At 52.2% G+C, this 9,134-nt stretch overlaps 1 protein-coding gene across 2 annotated transcripts; it reads left to right on the forward strand.

Annotated features, from left to right (window-relative positions):
* Nucleotides 1-2,804: 2,804 nt before the first annotated feature.
* MYC (MYC proto-oncogene, bHLH transcription factor) lies at nucleotides 2,805-8,481 on the forward strand. Of its 2 annotated transcripts, none has more exons than XM_064384582.1 (3): nucleotides 2,805-3,992; nucleotides 5,614-6,382; nucleotides 7,445-8,481. In XM_064384582.1, the coding sequence occupies exons 2-3, from the start codon at nucleotides 5,626-5,628 to the stop codon at nucleotides 8,002-8,004; spliced, it is 1,317 nt and encodes a 438-aa protein (XP_064240652.1). In that variant the 5' UTR covers nucleotides 2,805-3,992; nucleotides 5,614-5,625; the 3' UTR covers nucleotides 8,005-8,481. The 2 variants fall into 2 exon arrangements, with proteins under 2 accessions (XP_064240652.1, XP_012307058.1); XM_012451635.3 differs by having other exon boundaries at nucleotides 3,554-3,992; nucleotides 5,611-6,382.
* The last annotated feature ends 653 nt before the right edge of the window (nucleotides 8,482-9,134 follow it).

Raw genomic sequence — 9,134 nt, forward strand, 5'->3', positions numbered from 1 at the left:
CGGGAGCAGTGGCTCACGCCTATAATCCCAACACTTTGGGAGGCTGAGGCGGGCAGTTCACAAGGTCAAGAGTTCAAGACCAGCCTGGCCAATATGGTGAAACCCTGTCTCTACTAAAAACACAAAAATTAGCCAGAGTGGTGGTAGGCGCCTGTAATTCCAGCTCCTCAGAAGGCTGAGGTAGAGAATTGCTTGAACCCAGGAGGCAGAGGTTGCAGTGAGCCAAGACTGTGCTACTGCACTCCAGCCTGGGCGACAGAGCAAGACTCCATCTTAAAAATAAATAAATAAATAACTATAAAATGCTCCTATTCCTTCACACATTTTTTCTGTGAGATCTTAAATACCCCTTCTTTCTATTAAAACAACTGCTTATTATTCACCAGCCCAGTATTTTAAAAATAAAAATAATAAGCCAAGACCTGGAGTGATGACTCGCACTTGTATTCCCAGCACTTTCGGAGGCAGAGGCTGAAGGATCATTTTAACCCAGGAGTTTGAGACCAGCCTGGGCAACATGGCCAGATCACCTCTCTACAAAAAGTTAAAAAATTAACCGGGTTTGGTGGCGCACTGTAGTCCCAGCTACTGGGCTGGGGTATCAGGTGGAAGGGTAGCTTTGAGCTCGGGAGATCGAGGTTGCAGTGAGCTATGATTATGCCACTGTACTCCAGCCTGAGTGACAGAAGGAGATCCTGTCTCAAAAATAATAATAATAAATAATTAATAATAATAGGACAAACCAAATACCCATCACCTTCTACTGTGTCCCCCCTTTCCCCAGTAATCCCAGTGTCTTGCTTTTAAATTTGGTGGTTAAAAAAGATGATGAGGGCTGGGCGCGATGGCTTATGCCTGTAATCTCAGCACTTTGAGAGGCCGAGGCGGGCAAACCACGAGGTCAGGAGTTGGAGATCAGCCTGGCCGACATGGTGAAACCCCATCTCTACTAAAAATGCAAAAAATTAGCTGGATGTAGTGGTGGGTGCCTGTAAACCCAGCTACTCGAGAGGCTGAGGCAGAAGAATCGCTTGAACCCGGGAGGAGGAGGTTGCAGTGAGCCGAGAACGAGCCACTGCACTCCAGCCTGGGCAACACAGTGAGACTCCGCCAAAAAAAAAAAAAAAGATGAGTTTCTAAGATTTGGAGGCTAAAGCTTGTTTGGGTTTGTTGAAAATTTTGTTTTCGTGTATGTACTTGTGAATTATTTCAGGTTTGCCATAACCGGTTCTCCATTAAGTAGTGATGGGTTAATTTTCACCATCTCTTATGTGGTTGAATAGTCAGCTCTGAACCACTTTTTCCTCCAGTAACTCCTCTTTCTTCGGCCCTTCTGCAGCCAACCTGAAAGAATAACAAGGAGGTGGCTGGAAACTTACTTTAAGGAACCGCCTGTCCTTCCCCCGCTGGAAACCTTGCACCTCGGACGCCCCTGCCCCCACCTGACCTCCACCCTCGTTGACATCCAGGCGCGGTGATCTTTCCTGCCAGTAGAGGGCACACTTACTTTACTTTCGCAAACCAGAACGCGGGTGCAGCCCGGAGAGGGAGCGGGGGGGAAAGACGCTTTGCAGCAAAATCGAGCCTAGCGATTGGTTGTTGCCCACGTTTGCGGCAAAGACCTAGAGGCAGGAGTAATTTGCAATCCTTAAAGCTGAATTGTGCTGCGCGTCTGATTTGGGGGAAGTTACTACATTCACTTAACAATTGAACGCCGAGCTGCAAACTCAGTGGGTGATAACCCATCTTGAACAGTGTTCAGGCTATACACTCACCCCTTCTCCCCGAATAGTTTTCTATTTTTGGAGGCGGTGGAGTGAGAGAAAAGTTTACCAAGGATGAGAAGAATGTCTTTTGTTTTTCATACCGTGGAAGAGCACAAAATAAAATCCCGAGGGAATATAAGTTATGTGTTAAATATAGATCATTTCAGGGAGCGAAGGGCAACTAGCTAAGTCGAAGTGTGAATGAAATGTGAATACATGTTTGCGGGTTACATATAATACACTTTCACTAGTATTCAGAAAAAAAATTGGAGTCAGTGAACTAGGAAATTAGTGCCTGAAAGGCAGCCAAATTTTAATTAGCTCAAGACCCCGCCTCCCTCAAGAAGGCACGGAAGTAATACTACTCTCCCCTTCTTTGATCAGAATCGATGCATTTTTTGTGCATGACCTCGCTTATAATAATAAAAGGGGAAAGAGGACCTGGAAAAGAATTTAACGTCCGGTTTGTGCGGGGAGGAAAGAGTTAACGGTTTTTTTTTTTTTTTTTTTTCACAAGGGTCTCTGCTGATTCCCCCGTCTCAGTCCACAAGCTCTTCACTTCCCCCTTTTAGGAAGTCCGGTCCCGCGGTTCGGGTCCCCCCTGCGCCCCCGCCCCATATTCTCCCGTCTAGCGCCTTTGATTTCTCCCAAACCCGGGAGCCCGAGACTGGTGTAAACCGGCGCCACAGGGCGCAAAGAGGATTTGTCTCTTCTAAAACCTGGCTGCGAAATTGGGAACTCCTTGTGAGGGGCGCGGGGGTGGGATGGTGGGGTACTGACTGGCAGAGAGCAGGCAACCTCCCTCCCGCCCTAGTCCAGCTCGGAAACAGTCAGAAACATCTCAGGGCTTAGCGCGTCCAGGAGAAACAGACGCCTCCCGCACGGGGCCCCACGGAGGCCTGCGCGGGCGGGGCAGGAGGGGCGGTCTCTGCTGCTTTGGCAGCAAATTGGGGGACTCAGTCTGGGTGGAAGGTATCCAATCCCGATAGCTGTGCATACATAATGCATAATGCATGACACCCCCCAACAAATGCAATGGGAGTTTATTCATAACGCGCTCTCCAAGTATACGTGGCAATGCGTTGCTGAGTTATTTTAATCATTCTCGGCATCATGTTCCTCCTTCTGCCTCTATCATTTCTCCCTATCTACACTAACACCCCACGCTCTGAACGCGCGCCCATTAATGCCCTTGTTTCCTCGACTCTCCCTGGGACTCCTGATCCAAGCGCGGCCCTTGACCCAGCCTTAGGGAGGCGCCCTGCCGCCTGGTACGCGCGTGGCGTGGCGGTGGGCGCGCAGTGTATTCGCGGTGTGGAGGGCAGCTGTTCCGCCTGCGATTATTTAAACTCACAGGACAAGGATGCGGTCTGTCAAATGGTGCTGCTACGGAGGAGCAGCAAAGAGAGGGTTTGAGCCGGAGCAAAAGAAAATGGTAGGCGAGCGCAGTTAATTCATGCGACTCCCTTACTCTGTTTACATCCGAGAACTAGAGCGCGCGGCTGCCGGGCTGAATCTCCTCCCCACCCCCCTCCCCACCACCCTCCCCAGAAGCGCCCCTCCCGGGTTCCCAAAGCAGAGGGCGTGGGGGAAAAGAAAAAAGATACTCTCTCGCGAATCCCCGCCCACCACCCAGCCCTTTATAGTGCGAGGGTCTGCGCAGCTGAGGACCCCCGAGCTGTGCTGCTTGCGGCCGCCGCTACCGCCGGGCCCCGGCAGTCCCGGACTCCCTCCTGCCAAGAGAAGGGCAGGGCTTCTCAGAGGCTTGGCGGGAAAAAGAACGGAGGGAGGGGACGCGCTGAGTATAAAAGCCGGTTTTCGGGGCTTTATCTAACTCGCTGTAGTAATTTCAGCGAGAGGCAGAGGGAGCGAGCGGGCGGGCAGGCGAGGGTGGAAGAGCCGGGCGAGCCGAGCTGCGCTCCGGGCGTCCTGGGAAGGGAGATCCGAAGCGAAAAGGGGGCTTCGCCTCCGGTCCAGCCCTCCCGCTGACCCCCCTAGCCAGCGGTCCGCAACCCTCGCCGCATCCACGAAACTTTGCCCTTAGCAGCGGGCGGGCACTTTGCACTGGAACTTACAACACCCGAGCAAGGACGCGACTCTCCCGACGCGAGGAGGCTATTCTGCCCATTTGGGGACACCTCCCCGCCGCTGCCGGGACCCGCTCCTCTGAAAGGTCTCCTTGCCGCAGTTTGGACGCTGGAATTTTTTCGGGCAGTGGAAAACGAGGTAGGCACAGGGGTCCATTTGTCTTTTATTTTTTTTTTATCGCATTAATGCTGAGATGAGTCGAATGCCGAAATAGGTTGTCTTTTCTCCCATTCCTGCGCTATTGACACTTTTCTCAGAGTAGTTGTGGTAGGTTGGGGTAGGGTGGGGTGTGATCCAGAACTGCATCGGGGTAAAGTGAGTTGTCAAGATGGGAGAGGAGACGGCAGGGGGAAAACGGGAATGTGTTCTTAAGACTAGCCTTTCGAGATTTTTGCCTTAGGAATATATTAACGCTGACTCCCGGCCGGTCGAACACTCCTGCTTTATTGTGTTAATTGCTATTTGGGTTTTGGGGGGCTGGGGGTTGTTGCTTTCATGATGCTTTGCATCCTGAGCTCCTTGGAGTAGGGACCACATATCGCCTGTGTGAGCCGGAGAGCTCCGCGGCCGCTGACTTTTCCCCGTCTCCGGGAGGGCATTTAAATTTCGACTCACCACATTTCTGACAGCCGGAGACAGACACTGCGGCGCGTCCCGCCCGCCCGCCCGTCCCCGCGGCGATTCCAACTCGCCCTGATCCTTTTAAGAAGTTGGCATTTTGGCTTTTTAAAAAGCAATCATACAATTTAAAACCTGGGTCTCCAGAGGTGTTAGGACGTGGTGTTGGGGAGGCGCAGGCAGGGGGAAAGGGAGGCGAGGATGTGTCCGATTCTCCTGGAATCCTTGACTTGGAAAAACCAGGGCAGATCTCCGCACCCAGCCCTGACTCCCCTGCTGCGGCCGCCCTCGGGTGTCCTCGCGCCCCTGAGATGCGGAGGGACGGCGAGGAGCGGGGGTCGGGGCTGTTCCAGAACAGCTGCTACCCTTGGCTGGTGGCTCAGGGCGAAGTATCGCAGCGGGGTCTCTGGCGCAGTTGCGTCGCCGTATTGAGTGTGCAGGGAGGTGCCCCTGTTATTATTTGACAGCCCCCTTGTATTTATGGAGGAGTGTTAAAGCCCACGGCTGAGCTCGCCACTCCAGCCGGCGAAAGAACAGAAGAAAAGCCGGCAAACGAAGAAGGGGGACGCATTGGGGGTGGGGACGGGGGCGGTGGAGAGGGGAGGTTGGGAGGGGCTGCGGCGCCGGCGGGGGTAGGAGCGCAGCGAGGCCGCGAGTGGGAACAGCCGCGGCAGAGGGGCCCGGGCGCGGGAGCGGGGTGCGCGCCACCGCTAGCGCCCAGGCGCCTCTCGCCTTCTCCTTCAGGTGGCGCAAAACTTTGCGCCTTGGGTTTTGGCAAATCCTCACTGCCGCCTCCCGCGGCCTCTTAAGGGGAGACCAAGGCCGATTTCGATTCCTCCGCCGCTGCGGGGCCGCCTCCTGGGCTTCGCGCTCCGGGCTCCCGGGAGCTGGGACTTGGTGGGCACCAAGCTGCTGGTTCACAAAGTGCATGTCTGAGATAGTAGGGAGCTGCCCAAAGGGGGTGAAAGAGTGCCCTCCCCCCGCTTTTTTGCCCCATCGAGACCACCCAGTCGCTTTAGGGGATAGCACGGGAAGGGGAGTGGTCCGGGGCTGTGGTGCGCCCTGCGCGCTGCGCCAGGTTTCTGCACCAAGACTCCTTTCACTCAAGACTGCCTCCCGCTTTGTGTGCTCCCTCCAGCAGGCTCCCGCGACGATGCCACTCAACGTCAGCTTCAGCAACAGGAACTATGACCTCGACTACGACTCGGTGCAGCCGTATTTCTACTGCGACGAGGAAGAGAACTTCTACCAGCAGCAGCAGCAGAGCGAGCTGCAGCCGCCAGCGCCCAGCGAGGATATCTGGAAGAAATTCGAGCTGCTGCCCACCCCGCCTCTGTCCCCGAGCCGCCGCTCCGGGCTCTGCTCGACCTCCTGCGTTTCGGTCACGCCCTTCTCCCCTCGGGGAGACAACGACGGCGGTGGCGGGAGCTTCTCCACGGCCGACCAGCTGGAGATGGTGACGGAGCTGCTGGGAGGAGACATGGTGAACCAGAGCTTCATCTGCGACCCGGACGACGAGACCTTCATCAAAAACATCATCATCCAGGACTGTATGTGGAGCGGCTTCTCGGCCGCCGCCAAGCTGGTCTCAGAGAAGCTGGCCTCCTACCAGGCTGCGCGCAAAGACAGCGGCAGCCCGAACCCCGCCCGGGGGCACAGCGTCTGCTCCACCTCCAGCTTGTACCTGCAAGATCTGAGCGCCGCCGCCTCGGAGTGCATCGACCCCTCGGTGGTCTTCCCGTACCCGCTCAATGACAGCAGCTTGCCCAAGCCCTGCGCCTCGCCAGACTCCAGCGCTTTCTCCCCGTCCTCAGACTCTCTGCTCTCCTCGACGGAATCCTCCCCGCGGGCCAGCCCCGAGCCCCTGGTGCTCCATGAGGAGACACCGCCCACCACCAGCAGCGACTCTGGTAAGCGGAGCCCGTCCAGGCCTGTCCAAAGGGGGGCGGCTGGATATCTCTCCCATTTTCATTGGCATTTTATTCAACGGGCCACTTCAGTCGACCCTGCCTTTCTCTTAGTAGGAAGGAGAGAGAGCAGATCTGGACAGATTTGGGAACTCAGCACCTCTGAAACCCTGGGCTTTAGCGTTTCCTCCCATCCCTTCCCCTTAGACCGCCCTTGTTGCCAGCCCCCTTCCCCCTTTCTCTCCCACCTCTCAGGAATTTCATTTAGGTTTTTAAACCTGGCTTATTTCACAACTCAATCCACTTCTCACCTCCTGTAAGCATTTTAATTGCCCCGGGGTGGGTGGATGGGGGGGGATGAGGATAAGAGAGGGTTGATCTCTGAGAGATGAATGAATTGCTTCTCTCAACTTCCGAGAAGTGGTTGGGATTTAATGAACTATCTACAAAAAGGGGAGATGTGGTTAGAGGCCAAGCAGGGCCTCCCCATGCAGGAGCCAGTCAGCTGCCTCAAGAGTGAGGCTGAGGAGCTGGGATCTTCTTAGACTATTTTGAACACTGAAAAGCAAATCCTTGAGTTGCAAGGACTTTTTTTTTTTTTTCCTTACCCTATCCTCTTGGACTTTTGGCAAAACTGCAATTATTTTTTCTTTTTCACTTCCAGTAAAATTGGGAGTTGCTAAAGTCATACCAAGCAATTTGCAACTCTCATTTGCAACACCTGAAGGGTTCTTGGTAAAGTCCCTTAAAATAGGAGGTGCTTGGGAATGAGCTTTGCTTTGGGTGTGTCCAAAGCCTCATCATTAAGTCTTAGGTAAGAACTGGCATCAATGTGGTATCCTGGGAAATGGTAGTTTTCTTGTCTGTGCCATCACCCAGCAGCTGTCCTGCCTTCGTGGTTAGAGGAGGTAGGGTGGCTGGCTAGATTGGTTCTTTGGGGAGATCATTTTGTCCAAAGACCTTTCTAACATATTAACGCCTTATATTTCTACAGCATTACATCTGATAATTGATCATTTTAATGAAACATCGCTAACCAAGTGATTTCTGTTTCCTTTCTTAAAGAGGAGGAACAAGAGGATGAAGAAATCGACGTCGTTTCTGTGGAAAAGAGGCAGCCCCCTGGCAAAAGGTCAGAGTCAGGATCACCCTCTTCTGGAGGCCACAGCAAACCTCCTCACAGCCCACTGGTCCTCAAGAGGTGCCATGTCTCCACACATCAGCACAATTACGCAGCCCCTCCCTCCACGCGGAAAGACTATCCAGCTGCCAAGAGGGTCAAGTTGGACAGTGTCAGAGTCCTGAGGCAGATCAGCAACAACCGAAAATGCACCAGCCCCAGGTCCTCGGACACCGAGGAGAATGACAAGAGGCGAACGCACAACGTCCTGGAGCGCCAGAGGAGGAACGAGCTCAAACGGAGCTTCTTTGCCCTGCGTGACCAGATCCCAGAGCTGGAAAACAATGAAAAGGCCCCCAAGGTAGTTATTCTTAAGAAAGCCACAGCATACATCCTGTCCGTCCAAGCCGAGGAGCAAAAGCTCATTTCTGAAAAGGACTTGTTGCGGAAGCGACGAGAACAGTTGAAACACAAACTTGAACAGCTGCGGAACTCTTGTGCGTAAGGAAAAGTAAGGAAAAAGATTCCGTCACACAGAACTGTCAACATCCATTACCTATGAACTTGTTTGCAAAGCATGATCAAATGCAACCTCACAACCTTGGCTGAGTCTTGAGACTGAAAGATTTAGCCATAATGTAAACTGCCTCAAATTGGACTTTGGGCATAAAAGAACTTTTTTATGCTTACCATCTTTTTTTTTTCTTTAACAGATTTGTATTTAAGAATTGTTTTTAAAAAAATTTAAGATTTACACAACTTTTCTCTGTAAATATTGCCATTAAATGTAAATAACTTTAATAAAACGTTTATAGCAGTTACACAGAACTTCAATCCTAGTGTATAGTACCTAGCATTATAGGTACTATAATTCTGAATTTTTTTTATTTAAGTACATTTTGCTTTTTAAAGTTGATTTTTTTTCTATTGTTTTTAGAAAAAATAAAATAACTGGCAAATATATCATTGAGCCAAATCTTAAGTTGTGAATGTTTTGTTTTTCTTCCGTCCTCCCCACGCCACCACCACCCCTGTTTGTTTTCATCAATCGCCCCTTGTAAGAAAGTGGTTTTGAGAAAGGCAAGAGTTTTCCTCTGTTGAAATGGGTCTGCGGGCCTTAAGGTCTTCAAGTTCTCAGGGGTTATAAGATGCTTCCTGGAGATTATGGGTAAGAGCCAGAGTTGAAATGGCAGAAGGCTGGTGAGAAGGTTAGAGGTAGGCAAAGGAGATACAAGAGGTCAAAGGTAACAGTTGAGTACACAAAGGATAAGGACTGGGGGTTGGGAGGAAGGTGAAGAAGAAACTCCTGTTAGTTAACCAGTGCCAGCCCCCAGCTCAATCCAAACCCAGGAATTCTGCCCAGTGAGACAATTGATGGGGAAAGGGCAGGAACCAACCTCTGCTGCCTTCACAACCAGGCGCCAGTCCCATCCATGGGTTATCTCATAAGCCCCGGAGGAGCTCTGGGAGGAATGCCACTATTAACCCTATTTTACAAACAAGGAAATAGAAGAGCTCAAAGGGGTTATGTAACATCTCTGTAGCCACGCAGATCATAAAAAGCAGCATCCAGGTCCCATTCTGTTCAAAACACTTAACCCTTCACTATCATGCCTTGGTTCATCGGAGTCATTA

This window comes from Aotus nancymaae, unplaced genomic scaffold, assembly GCF_030222135.1.
Source record: "Aotus nancymaae isolate 86718 unplaced genomic scaffold, 86718_ANA_hifiasm-v0.15.2.pri h1tg000036l, whole genome shotgun sequence".
NCBI classification, from domain to species: domain Eukaryota; kingdom Metazoa; phylum Chordata; class Mammalia; order Primates; family Aotidae; genus Aotus; species Aotus nancymaae.

Excerpts from the sequence above, each read along its gene's own strand:
- MYC (XM_064384582.1), top strand. The coding sequence starts at position 5,626 with ATGCCACTCAACGTCAGCTTCAGCAACAGGAACTATGACCTCGACTAC. Across the intron at positions 6,383-7,444 it reads CACCACCAGCAGCGACTCTG|AGGAGGAACAAGAGGATGAA; the intron begins GTAAGCGGAGCC and ends CCTTTCTTAAAG.